We start from the raw sequence: 16,754 nt of genomic DNA, 5'->3' as shown, positions 1-16,754 counted from the left end.
AGTCCCAGCTGCTCGGAAGGTAGAGGTGAGAGGATCCCTTGAGCCCAGGAGTTTGAGGCTACAGTGAGCTGATTTGCCTCTGCATTCCATCCTGGGTGAGACCTGGCGACAGGGCAACACCTCGCCTCAAACAAAACAAAACAAAACAAAACAAAACAAAACAAAAGCTCTTTGGGGTCTTCAATGACTTTTAAGAGTATAAAGAGGTCCTAAGACCAAAAAGTTTGAGACCTGCTGACTTTACTGGTTATAATGCCATGTTTTCATTGCCCCTGATATCTATTTGGACGATAATAATGGGAAACAAAAGTGCAGTTATAGCTGTGTATATGTGTTACAACCTGACAACAAACACAGCTGCAAAGTCTGCACACACATAAAAGCAACAGGTTTACTTTCAGGTGATCAGACCAAGGCTAATTATAAATATTGTTTTATAGTTTAAAAGTGTTTTCATATATGTGATTTAATTGGAACTGAGGGAGACACTTAGAGGTCAAACAAATAGGACTAATCATTAAATCAAAGCTCAGATGAACTCACTGTATGTTACCGGAAGATTCCTTGTATTCATAGATGCAAACTGCACAGGACTTTAACATTCATTTTACGGTTCAAGGAGTCTTACACAAAGTCTAAAAGGCCCCAATCTAGTTATAAATTAAAGCAACTTCAGTGTCTCTTCTCTATAAAGATCTATGCCAACTCTAGAACTCAATTGGAAGATCAATGGCCTCTGTTACATCCTCACCTGTGTCCATAGCACAATTCTGTTGACCGTTCCTTCCAGACTAGCAAACAGTTACTTAGCACCAGCCATATGCCAGGTGCTGTGCTAGTGCTTCCAGAACTTAGGGGGATGGCAGCATTCCCAGATGATGGGAAGGAGGACAGGAGGAACAGTATAGGAAAAAACATAAAGTCCACAAAGCATGAGGACATACACAGGGAACACCAAGTATTTGCCTTTGGCACAGGGTGTGAAGCGGAATGGTGGAAAAGAAAATGGTGGGGGTGGGAGTGGTTCTTCAAAAGTGGAGCAGTGTCTAGCTCAGGACCTGGCACACAATTAAGTAAAATAGTACAAGTGACTGACAGTGAGAAGTACATAAACCCTTTTCTGCTCCACTCTATCTTGAAGTCTTACTGCTACTCCCCACGCAGAAGCCCTGCTTCAGCCAAACTGGACTTTGCTCAGGTTCTACCATTTGGTCAGATGTCCTTTATGCTCTAAAATTTATATGCTTCAAGGTCTAGTCCAAATGGAACCTCCCCTGTCTCTCTCCTGAAGCGCTATAGCCCTTTGTTGAAGGTTCTTCTGATAAGTCTCTTACATGGTAAGTATCTGCACTCCCCTCTGGACAAGGAGCCTGAGGGCAGGAACATCCCATTCTATAAAGCACATGGTCACACAGTAGATGTTCAATAAATGCTGCTGATGGAACGAGTGAAGTTTGATGTAATACAGGTAAACCATTAACAGTACCTGAGGTCTGCACACCACCCCTTGTATTTATCTTGGCTAAGAGCACCTAACATACCTTTCCTAGTTTTCCATTCAGACTCGCCAACAGACTAGGTTTGTCGAGGACAGGGGTTCTGCCTGAACAACTGTGATGACGGCTAACACACCCTGAGTGCTTACCAAAGCATGCCAACACGATGCTCAGCATTTTGAAGACGTCATCTCATTCCATTTTTCCCAATGCCCCTTTAAGTTGGATATTATCCTCTTTTTACAGGTGAGAACAATGAGGCTCAGAATGTCATTCTGCTACGGTAGTCATACAAACAGTACAAGCTGGAGCTAGAAACTGAACCCAAGTCTAATTCCAAAATTGCACCTTTAACCACCACATAACCTCCATGAATAAAAATGTTCTTCAGATGGGCTGGAAATGTGTAACTCCATAGGCTGTAATGGTATCTAACGAGAACACAGTCATGCCTGGCTGTGCCAGAGCAAAGGAATCAGGGATAAAACCTAACTATCCACTCCCTCGGTAAGACTCAAAGCTGGATGCATAAGTGAGTCACAGAGAAAACTCTTCCTTAGCGTTCTGCATCCATCACATTTTTTTTCCAGAGGCCTTTTAAGTCCCCAAAGCCTCATAAGCCCAAAACTTCTCTTCTATTAAACACTTCCCTTTGGCTACTAGTCATTTTTGCTGGTCTCTAAAAAGCAATCAATAGGTGATATACTATAACACACACACACGTTCATGCCCCCCGCCTGCCCACCGCTCTGCAGTAATCTCTTTAAAGCCATCGGGATCACGCAGTAGGATATACCCTTCACTAGAATCAGCCATGCTACCACCGGGGTAGGGATCTTTGCTGTCAGTGCTTAATTGATTAAACTCTTGGAGCCACAGCCAGCCAGGCTGGAGGACTTTCCACATGGAGATTTCAGACCCCCTTCAATAAATCAAGGTAATCTTGTTTTATGAGGTAGTCAGAAAGAAACAGTTTCAGGTTTGTAGAATTTCAAAAAAGAGCAGATCATGGAAGGTGGGCCTACAAGGCTCTGCATCTTAGACCCTTGCCATCCCTCAGTCTCATCTTTCAGCTCACTCTCCCTCATTCCATTCCACTTATTCATTCCTAAATACCCCAAGCTCCTTCTCATCTCAAAGCTTTCAGATGAGCAGTCCCTTGGCCTGGAACATTCTTTTCTTACTCATTATTGGACTATCTCCTTTTTCTTTTGACTCAAGCCTTCTCTTATTCTTCTCACCTGCTCTGGTCCCCTGCTATGCACTCTTTTCTACCCTTTGTAGCACTGATCATAACTGTGGGCTCCATAACGTGGGGCTAAGTCTCAGCACAGTGGCTGGCCCAGAGGAGGGCTCAATCAATATTTGGGGAATGCATGAACAAATATGTGTCCAAAGTGAATCCAATACCCTTTACAGGATGAAGCATGACCATTTAAGGGTCTGGACCAATGGTTCATCATGGGTTTACTTGGACAGAATTCCCATTATTTCCTCTTTCTTCAACATGTCTTTGTCCATGTTCAAAGCCCAGGAAAAGTAATGGGGTCTTCTCAGGAGCATGGCATTTTTAACAATTTACATGGCAAAATACCTAAGAACTGTAACATCTGATCAACACCAAGGTGTCCCTTTCCCTGACTTGAGAGTCAGAGAATGAGGGCACATCCGCTGGAAGAATCCCACCTCCCATTCAGAGTCACTGCAGAAATATCACCTGATGCATTACCAAGCCATTAGTCAGGACCTTCAGGGCAAATTCTGGGGCCAGGAGCCTATCAGAGGGATACAAATCTCCATGCCCTCACTTAGAGCCCAGACAGGGTTTGTGGCTCATCAAACATGCTTCCTTACTGCTCTAATGTACCAGTGTATCGCTTAATGAAAGTTCTTAATTGTAATTCAATTAATTACATACACAGAGTCCCCAATTACATTTTCCAATAAGACATTGGCTGTGGTACAGGTCTAAATGCACTTAAACCAATTTTAATATATTAAGACCAATTTCCCTTGAATACTAATTACTACCTAATGATAAAATGGAAAGGGCGGAACTTTTAGAGAAAGAAGAGAGTGAAAAATACAAATCATGTGGAACTTCTCAGCCCACACAGCACAGTTCAGACACTCACTACTGAAAAGTAGCTGTGGACAAGGCACAAGTTTGCTTCAAGACAGGTCAGCACAGTTTTTTGCCCCAGGTGTCAGCTATCTTTGGTGCTGGCCAATGCCCAGAGGGGCCTGTGGGAAGTCTAAGGGGCTAGAGGAAAAGAAAACAGGAATCACAGGGAGGGAAAGGGTCACCACACACATGCTCAGACTAGCTATGGTGTATGTGACAGTTGGTTGGCCTCTGAGTCTCAGGCAGAGATACTCAGTAATGGTGAACACTTGTATAGTGCACTGCAGTTCACTCTGCGCTTTTACTGTACACAATCTCATTGACTTGTTTCAATGGTTTAAGCCTCACAACAACTTTACAGGGTAGGGATTACCATCACATTTTGCAGCAGGAGAAATGAGGCCCACAAAGGAGGAGGACTTGTACAAGGTTACACAGTGGTGCCAAACTCCTGCCTTTACAGTGCCAACCAGCCCACATTAACCAGAGAGGAAGACGTGGACTCACAGGTATTCTTATGTGGCGAATAATGTTTCTGTTCCATTTAAATTCTAATAGCGTGCAGCAAACAGGGAGCTATTATGCAATATCGACTTGGATAAAAATCCTCACCCTACAGAAAATTCCTTATGGTAAAGACCTCCCCGCTAAAGCCAGACAGGTGACTGGCTTTCAGCAATAACTCAACCTAAAATATGTAAAACGAACATCACAAGTCACTTTCATTTGTAAATAAGAGTTTATTTGCATAATCATATTTTCTTGTGTATTTGAAGACTGCTGTTGTGGTATAATAAAGGAGGTGTTTAAGTCACATGATAGAAATTGGAGAGATCAGTAATTTGTAACTGAAGGAGGCAAAGCCTCCAGAAGCAGCGCGGAACTACCAGGGAGTCTCCAGAGCTGGCAAAGAGCACACACAGGAGGAAGAATCAGCCCATTATAAATAAGCATCACAAAGAGGGTCGGAAGCACACCAGGATAAAGCTGATTTTCATCCTCTTTCTACAGCTGCTTCTTCCCTCTCTCCGTTTCTATTTAGTAGTGGTGGTAGTCCAACAAAGAAACCCCTACCCTTAAAGATGCTTATTCAAACCCAAGTTCTCCTTAAAAGCCATCTTGTACTTGGTCCAGTGAGAAGCCTGGTGATGTCAGGGGTTCAGGAGGCTCACTCTATCAGGGAGAAAGGGCCGGGCCTGGCCACAGACACCAGGATGAAGAGGGGACTCAGACCGGGTTCCTCTCCAGTGTGAGGGGTGGTCACAGTCCAGTGTGGGACTTGGCAAATCCATTTAGGGGAATCAGTGATCAGAGAGGAGTAAGGGTAGGAACAGTAACGAGCCCATGGAAGGGCAGTCAGGTAATCTGGGCAGCTCCTAGGAGTTGCCTTCTCTCCTGGGGCCTCAGGGAGAAAATTAAGGAGATAAAGGAAGGCTCTCAGACTAAGACCTCTGGATGTTCTTCCCTCCCATAGTCCACCCTCCTGGGTGACTACCTACCTGGTGAGTTGAGGCCCTTTCTCAGTATAACCTTAAAATTAGGAAATGAGAATTTCAATAAGGTGCTGAAATAATGGATGATCTTAAACATTCTGTGAATCTCCTTCAAAAGGAAAGAAGATCAAAGGAAGCTGAATTAATGTTTACAGAGCAAATGGTCTCTCTCTACAGCAACTTCTATTTAGGAAATACAATAATTAGATTCAGCTCTATTTTTTTTTTTTTTTTGAGACTGAGCCTGGCTCTGTCACCCAGGCTGGAGTGCAGTGGCCGGATCTCAGCTCACTGCAAGCTCCGCCTCCCGGGTTTACGCCATTCTCCTACCTCAGCCTTCCGAGTAGCTGGGACTACAGGCGCCCGCCACCTCGCCCGGCTAGTTTTTTGTATTTTTTAGTAGAGACAGGGTTTCACTGGGTTAGCCAGGATGGTCTGGATCTCCTGACCTCGTAATCCGCCCGTCTTGGCCTCCCAAAGTGCTGGGATTACAGGCTTGAGCCACAGCGCCCGGCCAGATTCAGCTCTTTCACCAGACTCAATGAATAAAAGACAGTTTTCCAGGCCTCTCATTACTGTTCATGTGATATTAGCAAATCACTTCACCCCTCTGCGCCTCAGTTTCCTCTTCTATAAAACAAAGATGATGACTACATGGCCGAAAAGGTTGTTACAATAAGAGCACTTATATCTCACTTAATTCTCACCAAATCCTTGTGAAAGATTCATTCGCCTCCATTTAAACATGAAATCAGAGATGACATAATTTGTCCACTGTCAGAGGCTGCAAGTGGTTCACCCAAGGTCTGCCTGATTCTAATGACTATGCTTTAAGCACTATGAATGACAGACTAGTCAGGGATAAAACAGAAAGATGGTGTCTGACACTTAGTTCGTATTCCATAAAGCCAGTTTAACTTCAGGCTTATATTGGCCCTGATGATGGGAAATGCCACTCTCTCTCTTAAAGCTGTGGAAAGAGTAAGTTGGTTCAAGCAGCACCTTTCTTCTAAGGACCTGCTTAGACTACCTCCACGTGGTTGGTGGGAAAGGTCACTGGCAACATTTGGCAGACAAGGGAATTGAGGCTCAGTTTGGTGCCAGGATTTATACAGAAGCTCGGACAAGAATGGAAGTCTTGTAATGTTACATACTCCCCATAATGTACTTGGGCTTCCTTCTGGTATGATTCCAGCTTCTAGCAGGCAGTTGGCTGAAGGATATAGTAGATTATCCAACAAGAATCCAAACTGGAAAGCTCAAGGACTTTGGCTTGTCATTTTCTTATTTAGGCCAAGATCCAAGCACAAATGTTAGCTCTCAGTCCCTAGGCAGAAACTCTTGTCATATCCGCTTCCTTTGTAAGCTTCTCTCTCATAGCATATAAAGACAATTGCAATCGCCATTCTTAGGACTGAAAATTCAGGTTTTTTTTTTTATCAATAATCTCAGAGTGGACTCTGGAATCAGAAAGCTGTCTTAAAATTTTGGTCTTATCACTTACTGGCTGGATAACTTCAAGCAAGTCATAACCTCTCTTCACAATGAGAATAGTATCTTGTAGGGTAGCCATGAAAATGGAAAGAGAAAGCATTTGCAAAATGCCTAGCACAATGCCTTACAATATTAGGCCCGAATACATAATTTTTAAAAACACCCTTTCCTGCAGGACTAGGTACACAGAAAGAAAAATAAATAAAAAAGAAATAACAAAAAAACACTCACTGATGTGGTTGATATAAAATATTATGCCACTTCCCTCCTTGGAAGAAAAACTGAAAGGCTTCTATCCACCCTTATGGCAAACAGACTTCTCAATAAACAAATGTTTTATCTACAAAGCATACACCCATTCTGGGACACCAAAAAATACTGCTGGAAAGTACCCTGCTTCTAAGTTCTCTGGTCTTAGGACACAGACTTACAGACCTGCCCTCTCCCCACTCTCCTTCCCTCTCCATTCTGGGTCACTCCCCTCTCATCAACATACATCTCCTCCAGGGCTCTGCCAGGTCTATGACTCCAAACCTCAACACCTGTGTCCCATCTGCTCTACTAGACACAGAATGCTGCTCTTCCATTATTTATTAATTACAGTTAACATTTATTGAGTACTTATTATGTGCTGTACTAAGAGCTGTATGATGATTAGAGCTTACTGAATCCTATCAATCTCATGAGGGCAGATAAACTACCCAAGAAAGGTTAAGTAAATTGCCCGAGGTCACACAGCTAGTAAGTGGCAAGGCCAGGATGTGAACTGAGGCAGTCTGGCTTGACAGCACATTCTCTTTAAGGACTGCATAATACATTATCAGAATTTAGTTTACATCTACAATGGCTTTAAGGATAGGGAGCCTGTTCTAATCAAACATATCAACAGAAATGAAAACAATTCTGCTTTTGGAATGTTTTTCTTTGCCTCAATCCACCTTAATAGGTAGCTACTGGAAAATAATGTAGTTCTTAGTTGGAATTCCTACTTAAAAAATCCTTTTAAAAGCCTTTAAAATAATAAATTGTTTTTATAATTTACTTCCATTTTACAAAGACTAGTTATGATTCCGTTGATTGTGATCTTTGTAAGTGCTGGTAGGGCTTCTTTGATTAACACAATGATTTTGACTCAGAGTGTCAAAAAGTGATGGCAAGTATCTTGCAAATCCTTTAAGATGAGGATGCTGAGGCTCACAGAGATCACATAACTGAATTAAGACCATGTCCGTGTTCAGAAGTAGAGTGGGAACTACAGCCCAGATTTCAAGGCTTTATTCACCAACCCTCACAGCTTCTCTTTCCTAATATTAGAAAACAGGGCTTATCTTTTTTCAGAAAAACTAATTTGTGGCTAGGTGTGCTGGTTCACTCCTGTAATCCCAGCACTATGGGAGGCAGAAGCAAGCCTGGGTAACACAGCAAGACACCATCTCTACAAAAAGAAAATTAAAAAAAAACAAAACAAAACAAAACTAGCCAGGTGTGGTGGTGTGTGCCTGTAATCACGGCTACTTGGGAGGCTTAGGTGGGAGAACTGCTTGAGCCAGGAAGGTCAAGGCTGCAGTGAGCTGTGATCTCACCATTGCACTTCAGCCTGGGTGACAGAATGAGACTGTCTCAAAAACAAACAAAGCTGTAGTGAGCTGTGATTTCACCACTGCACTCCAGCCTGGGCAACAGAATGAGACTCTGTCTCAAAAACAAACTAACAAAAAAATTAATTTGAAATCACAACATACTGTGGAATACCGCATAGTAGTTAAAAAGAAATTAGTGAATTTATACGTGGAACAATATGAGGATTAATGTGGAATAATCTCTATATTGTTAAAAATGATAAAAATGCAGAACACTAATGTTTGTTATCATTTGTGTTTTTATTTTTATTTTCTGAGACGGAGTCTCGCTCTGTCGCCCAGGATGGAGTGTAGTGGCGCGCCCTCGGCTCACCACAAGCTGCGACTCCTGGGTTCACGCCATTCTCCTGCCTCAGCCTCCTGAGAAGTTGGGACTACAGGTGCCTGCCACCACGCCTGGCTAATTTTTTTTTTTTTGTATTTTTAGTAGAGATGGTGTTTCACCGTGTTAGCAAGGATGGTCTTGATCTCCTGACTTCGTGATCCGCCCACCTTGGCCTCCCAAAGTGTTGGGATTACAGGCGTGAGCCACCACATCAGGCCCCCATTTGTGTTTTTAAAAAAGGGAGGAATGCAAATGAGTGTGTATGAGTGTGCTTGTGTGTACACACACCTATGATACATACATACATATATAAAATGTGCTTGCATAAGACATAGATGACCCCTGGAAAGATATGGAAGAAACCAGGAACAATTATTGTCTCTGGGAGGGGAATTAGGGGATGGAAGAAGAGAGACTTCATTTTCACTACAGACATTTCAGTTACCTGAAATTTTTTTACATGTATAAGTACTACATATCCAAGAAATTTACCAAGATTCTAATAAATACCACTTTGTTTGTATAACAAGGAATCAACATTTTGAAAGAGAATCCACTATAAAGTTCCTACCTACGAATTAGTTCCTCAAGTATGTTTAAGATGACAGACTTTAAAGAATGAAAAAAAATGACAGGGGCAGAGGGAGGGATTGTTCATTTCTACGGGGTAAAAGTTCCGATAAGCAAGTCACACAGGAGTGTATTGGTGTAACTTTTCCTTTGGCTCACTATGTTGTGGTACTAGAAATGGTATGAAATTTCAAATGTCACAAGGATTGTTACACTAAGACATTGTCTCACTATACGATCTTTATCTATGTAGACCTGCCCTTATTTCTTGTTTGCTTTTCCTTCTTAGAAAGTCATGCACGCTCACTTTAGAAACTCTGGAATGAACAAATATAAACGGGAAGGAAAATGAATTACCCACAATCTTGCCAACCAGTGACAACCACTACTAACATTTCCTTTCCAGTTTTACTTTCTTTGTTTTTACATAGTTGGGATTAATCTACGTGTCTTGACATTTTTTCCCCTTAACATTACATCACAGTTAAACCAAATGTGCACTGCTAGATAAACCCAACTTGGTAATGTTACATTGTTCTTTCAATATAATGTTAGATTCACTTTATTAATATTTTGTTTAGGATTTTTGCATCTATATTAAGACTGGCCTGAAAATTTGCTGTCTTATATGGTCTTTACTGAGCTTGGTACCAAGATTATGATAGCCTCTTAAAATAAATTGGAGGTAATAACCTCTTTTTCTATTCTCTGCAAAAGCGGATATAGGATTGGAGTTATTTTTTTCTTAAATTTTTGGTAGAAACTAGCCAGTGAAGTCATGTGGGTCTGGATTTTCACCGTAGGAAGGTTCCTAATTACTAATTTGCTTTTCAAAATAGTTATGAGAATATTCAGGTTTTCTATTTCTTCCTGTGTCAATTTTGTTGTCTTTTTCTATAAATTTGTTCACCTATAATTTTAATATTTTTGGTATAAATTTTTTCAAAATAATCTTGTATTTATTTACAAGACAGGATCTTACTGTTTAATGACAGGATCTGCAGTGTACCTCCTTTTCATTCCTATTACTATCTGTGTTTCTCTTCCTTGTTTTTATCCATTTCCTTGGAGGTGTATCAATTTTGTTAGTCTTTTCAAAGAACCAACTCTTGATTCTGATGTTTCTGAATTTCTATTTCATTAATTTCTATTCTTCTCTTTATTGCTTCTTTTCTTTCATTCGTTTCAGGTTTCTTTTTCTATTTCTTTTTTCAATTACTTGAGCTGAATGCTTAGCTCATTACTGTTCAGCCTTTCTTCTTCTTCTTTTTTTTTTGAGATGGAGTCTTGCTCTGTTGCCCAGGCTGGAGTGTAGTGACACGATCTCAGCTCACTGCAACTTCCACCTCCCAGGTTCAAAGAATTCTCCTGCCTCAGCCCCCCTAGTAGCTGGGATTATAAGCACATGCCACCATGCCTGGCTAATTTTTATATTTTTAGTAGAGATGGGGTTTCACCATTTTGGCCAGGCTGGTCTTGAACTCCTGACCTCAGGTGATCCATCGGCCTTGGCCTCCCAAAGTGGCTGGGATTATAGGCGTGAGCCACTGCGCCCTGCTCAGCCTTTCTTCTTTTGTGATATTTGAATTAGAGGGCTGTAAAATTTCCTTCAAATACTATTTTAGTTACATCCTCAAATTTTAATGTCAAATTTTCATTATCTTTCAGTCAAAATATTTTCTAATTTCTATGATTATTTTTTAAACCATGGGTTCAGAAACCTGTTTCTCAATTTCCAAACATATGCAGATCTTCTAGTTGTCTTGTTTTTTCCTAGCCTAATTTCACTGTGATCAGAGAACATATCACACATGATTTCGATCTTCTGATATGTAAGATTTACTTTATTGCATAGTATAAGGTCAATACTGGGAAACGTTCATGTGTGATTGGAAGAAATACATATCTGCAGTTGTAGGGTAAAATATTTTCTGTATCACCTGTCCATGAGGTTAAGTTTAACTGTTGTTTTAAATTTTCTCTACTATACATTTTTAAAAAATATATTTGCTGTTTCAGTTACTGAGAGTTAAAATCTCCCTCCATGATTGGAGATCTGTATATTTTTCTTAGTCATTCTTCAGTTTTGTATTACATATTTTGAGGCATATAGGTTTAGCACTGTTAAATCTTCCAAGTAAACTGAACCTTTCATCATTATGAAGTAATGGTTTTTATATCTAAAAATGTATTCTGCCTCATGTTAATATGGCTACACCAGATTTCAGTTGCTATTTGCATAGAACATCTTTCTCCATCCTTTTACTTCAAACGTTCAGTATCCTTGTTTTAGGTATTTGAGAAAAACCCATCCTAACCATCTTAAAGACAACAACTACTACCACTACTACTAAAGCCTTTAGTTCATTTACTGATATATCTGGGTTTAAATCTTCATCTTACTACCTGTTTTCTATTTATCCTCCTTTTGGGCTTTCTACCCCTGGCAAACCCTGGACTTCTTTTGTCCCCTTTCCTCTAAAGGCTATCAACAACCCAGCTCAACCTTTAAGCTGCCACTGCCAGCCAGGCAAATGATGTCAGGGCGAAAGTGCTTGCAGGCGTTGATCTCTTCTGTTTCAATCTTTTCCCAGATATGGTCATTGATTCTTTTCTATCTTGTGCTCTTTGATGACTTTAGGATGGCCATTTCTTTATTTTAATCAGCTTTTTAAGTTACCTTCAGTGGGACAGTTGGTTCAAAGTACTTAGTCTGCCTTTACTAGAAAGGTAAAACGCTGCATAATTTTCCAATATAGGGATATAAGTTATCTGATTACTCTTCCAATGTTAGATATTAGAAATAATGTTGTTAAAACATTGTACATAAATCTTTCTTGCATTTTAGATCTTTTTCTCCTTTTCATTTCTTTTTCTTTTCTTTTCCTTTTTTTTGAGATGGAATCTCACTCTGTTGCCCAGGCTGGAGTGCAGTGGCACGATCCGAGTTCACTGCAACCTCTGCCTCTCGGGCTCAAGCGATTCCTGTGCCTCAGTCTCCTGAGTAGCTGGGATTACAGGCACCCGCTACCACGCCTGGCTAATTTTTTTTTTTTTTTTTTTTTTTTTGTATTTTTGGTAGAGACGGGGTTTTGCCATGTTGGCCAGGCTGGTCTCGAATTCCTGACCTCAGGTAATCCACTCACCTCAGCCTCCCAGAGTGCTGGGATTACAGGTAAGAGCCACCCTGCCCAGCCTCCTTAAGATAATTTCCAAAAACAGATATACTGGAGAAAACATTTTTAGGTCTTTTGATATTTCCAGCTATATTATACTGTTATACTACAGACCCCAGTGTTTGAGTGTGCCTATTTCTCTATATTCTCTCCAGCAACGAGGACTCCCTTTGAAATACCTGGCTTATTTGATATGTGGCTCTAAAATGTTTGTATTTTACAATGTTGATAAGGATAAACATTTTCACAAATGTTTACTACTCATTTGAATTTTTTGGACCATTTGGGAATCAGTGATTTTTATTTCTATGTGTATTCACATAAGGTACTTATAATTGGTTGCAGACTGTGGGGACAGCAACCTTCTGCCTTTGAGAATTTGCAGCCAAATGCCAAAAGCATATTTCACCTTCCTGATGAATTTTGTGCATGCTCTGCAGAACAGGCTGTCTGGGGCCCGAGTCAAAGAGTAGCATCTTAGGCCGGTGTGGTGGTTCATGCCTGTAATCCCAGCACTTTGGGAGGCCAAGCCAGGAGTTTGAGACCAACATAGCAAAACTCCATCTCTACTAAAAATAAAAAAATAAAATAAAATTAGCCAGGAGTGGTGGTGCATGCCTATAATCCCAGCTATTGGGAGGCTGAGACATGAGAATTGCTTGAACCCGGAAGATGTAGGTTGCGGTGAGCCTACATCACACTACTGCACTCCAGCCTGGGCGACAGAGCAAGACTCTGTCTCAAGAAAACCCCCACGGCCGGGCGCGGTGGCTCAAGCCTGTAATCCCAGCACTTTGGGAGGCCGAGACGGGCGGATCACGAGGTCAGGAGATCGAGACCATCCTGGCTAACACGGTGAAACCCCGTCTCTACTAAAAAATACAAAAAACTAGCCGGGCGAGGTGGCGGGCGCCTGTAGTCCCAGCTACTCGGGAGGCTGAGGCAGGAGAATGGCGTGAACCCGGGAGGCGGAGCTTGCAGTGAGCTGAGATCCGGCCACTGCACTCCAGCCTGGGCGGCAGAGCGAGACTCCGTCTCAAAAAAAAAAAAAAAAAAAAAAAAAAAAAAAAAAAAAAAAAAAAAAAGAAAACCCCCAAACCAAACCAAAACCAAAACAACAACAAAAAAAACAAAGAGCAAGCAAGCAGCCTGATCTTGTTGAGAGGGTCAGTGGCGTGAGTAAAGACCTATCATCCGTTCACTCATTCAATCCATGTTTACTGAGGTCCTGCAGCACACAGTCTATAGCAGATCTATATGAAGGGTAACTTGCTATGGGCTAGCAGGGGAGAGAGATAGTAAACAATCACTGAGAAAAATATGTAATTCTAAATACGGGCTGGGTGCAGGGGCTCACATCTGTAATCCCAACATTTTGGGAAGCCAAGGTAGAAGGATTGCTTGAGGCCAAGAGTCTGAACTGCTGGGCGCAGTGGCTCACACCTGTAATCCCAGCACTTTGGGAGGCCAAGGTGGGCAGATCACGAGGTCAGGAGATAAGAGACCATAGAGACGGTGAAACCCCGTCTCTATTAAAAATACAAAAAATTAGCCAGGTGTGGCAGCACGCGCCTGGAGTACCAGCTACTCGGGAGGCTGAGGCAGGAGAATCGTTTGAACCTGGGAGGCGAAGGCTGCAGTGAGCTGAGATTGTGCCACTGCACTCCAGCCTGGATGACAGAGCGAGACTGCGTCTCAAAAAAAAAACAAAAAACAAAAAAGAGTTTGAGAGCAGCCTGGCCAATACAGTAAGACCCCATCTCTAAAAAATAAGAATAATAAATAAATGAATAGATAGAAACACACGCACTGGAGAAAAAGTAGTATGCCGTATGGCAGAACACAATGAGGAACTCAAATGAGGGGTGGGTCAGTTTTAAGCAATGGGGGACAGGAAGATCACGGTGGCCTCTCTGAAGACAGGACATTTAAACTGAGACAAAGAATGAGAAAGAGTTATTAACAAGAATGGGGGAAGGAGCGTTCCAGGTGGAAGAAACAGTCTGTGTAAAAGCCCCGAAGCAGGAATGACTACAGACAGTCTGCTGCCTCAAGCGCAGTTTCACACGTCACTTGCCCTTATGTCAGTGGGAGTATGGAGGAGAGGATGGCAAACGCACAATTTGGAAACTCTGAAGAGAGAATGAACAAAGTTAACAAGTTTTAAAGTTCTCAACATAGCATAAGGAATCACTACACTGCTTCCTGCTAGAATAAGCAAATGGTTAAAATTCTCTAAAACCTGATGTCTGAATAGTGATACTGACAGGGCCAGTTGCTTTACATACGAAATAGCCTTTGCTTCAGAAAAGGCCTCATACTTCTAAAGCTGTTTCCAGGGATGCTCCCAACTTAGGAAGACACAGTTTAACAGGAAAATATTAATCACAAAGTGCTAAACAGGATGCAGCCTCTCTACCAAAAAGCACAAAATCAATCATTTCACTTTGGAATACACTTTTGGCACGAAGACTGCAGTCTGCCTTGGAAAACAGTCACTTCAAATCTGCCTAGGGAAACCAGATCAGTGAGCGTTTCCAAACACATGACTTCTAAGCAAGTTTGCAACGGACAAAGCGGGCACGGAGCGAGGCGGCCAACGTACTGTTCTCGCGGACCAGGCAGAACTCCCATGCGCTCTGGCTCTCCAAAGTGCTGTCCAGGTCAACGGCGACATTGGGCTCGCTCTGCTTCTCTAGGCGGTACTGAGGGCCTGGAAGATCAAAGGGGCAGGAGGAGGGGAGGAAGTCTGAAACAGTGAATTTAACATTTAAAAAACACCACATACTGGTGAAAAGCTGATAAAGCCTTAGTAAAGTGTTAAAGTCTGTCTTAAGGGTCTAGCTATCCAAGATGGAAGTTTGGGGGTTCTTTTGCATAAGGCTTTACATACTCATCTGTTCTATTATCAGGTCTGTTTCCACTCAGTTCTTCCTGAAACCAAGTAAGAGGTAAATGGGCTTTGAGTCAGAGTGACCTGGAGTCGTACATGGCTATATCATTTCTCAGATACGACCAGGTCACCTACCCTCTCTGAACCTCCGTTTCCTAATATATAATGTAGGAACAGTTATACCTTGAAAGATTGTTGTAAGGATCAGAGGTGACGTAGGAAAAATGCTTATTAGAAATGTACCTGCCTCACGGGAGGCAAAGGTACTTATTAATAATTATGTAATAGTAAATTACAATCAGGAATAAGATATGTGTAGAACTCTAATATAACAACAGTCCAAAAAATTCAAAACAAATTGTAAACAGGTAAGCTTAAATAAAGCTCATATGACCTGGCATTCATATGCAGAAAAATTTTTTAAATTAAAAAAATCTCAGATTCCCGAGTTATGATGATGAAAAGACAGTGACTACTGATTCACATTTTTGTTGACACATTTATGAAAACACAAGAGACAAAGGTTCCATAGTACTGGAAGCCAGGAATACTAGCTCCCTGCATCACATAGAGGGTTCTTCTGGCAGACCTTAATAAAACACTGCAGCATTTTATACATTTATTCATGTATTTCTTTGTCAACCCAAATGACAATCTTGTTCTTCTCAGATAACACCTAACGGGTCCAATGATCAGATTCAAAAGACTGCTCCTGTGATCTGTTAATGGTTATTGAAAGGATTAGAGGCATAAGAAACTGTCTTATTGTTTTGACTGTGAAAGGCGTGTTTGGTCAGACAGAAGGAGAGGTGAGAGATCTGAGGGAAGCATCAGAGGCCGCGCAGGGCTCCCAGGCGGAACACGTATTTTTAGATATGTTCTTCAGCTGTTGTCAGCTTGTGGATTAATCACATCTAGTGCTTCTCTATCATCAGTATGAGGCATTTCACTCATTTCCAGTCATTCTTTTTCCCATGTTCTATGTTCAGCTGTAGCACTGTAGAGATTCATTTCAGTTTCAGGGTATATTTGATCTTTTCTCTAACTGGTATTTCATTAGCACTTCTGCCTATTCTGAATTCTAACATACATTCTCTTACATACATTCAGTCCTTTTTACACTACTTAAAGCTTTTAAACCTTTGTAAGTAAACAAATTCTTAAAACATATACAACTATTTAAGCATATACATAGAGGTATACATAGTTCTTTTAAACTCTAATACACTATATTTACATCAAAAAGGTATTGTGTTTTTTAAAATTATAGGTAGTAAATTCATTTTTAAAAAAAATTCTAATTTCAAAAGTGTTAAATAGGGCCAGGCATGGTGGCCCCCACTTAGTGATTCTCTCAAATCCCAGCACTTTGAGGGGACCGCTTGAACCCAGGAGTTCAAGACCAGCCTGGGCAACATAATAACAATAACAAAAATTTAAAAATTAGCCAGGCATGGTGGTGCGCACCTGTAGTCCCAGCTACTCGGGAGGCTGAGGCAGGAGGACTGCTTGAGCCCAGGAGCTGGAGGCTCCAGTGAGCTA

General features: G+C 41.4%; 1 protein-coding gene across 18 annotated transcripts in view; it reads right to left on the bottom strand.

The window, feature by feature from the left end:
- Positions 1-16,754, bottom strand: part of MAPKAP1 (MAPK associated protein 1) — a 271,024-nt gene that overhangs the window by 53,524 nt on the left and 200,746 nt on the right. For 12 of the 18 annotated variants that reach the window (XM_074016541.1, XM_005582208.5, XM_015436556.4 and 9 more), the window contains one exon: positions 14,925-15,032. The exons of the other annotated variants lie outside the window; for them this stretch is intronic. In XM_074016541.1, coding sequence (XP_073872642.1) covers positions 14,925-15,032 — 108 coding nt within the window. The remainder of the gene's footprint in view (positions 1-14,924; positions 15,033-16,754) is intronic. 18 annotated transcript variants of the gene reach the window in all.

This window comes from Macaca fascicularis, chromosome 15, assembly GCF_037993035.2.
Source record: "Macaca fascicularis isolate 582-1 chromosome 15, T2T-MFA8v1.1".
NCBI lineage: Eukaryota > Metazoa > Chordata > Mammalia > Primates > Cercopithecidae > Macaca > Macaca fascicularis.
Note: the sequence above shows the minus strand (reverse complement) of the source record. Positions and strands in the feature narration are given on the sequence as shown.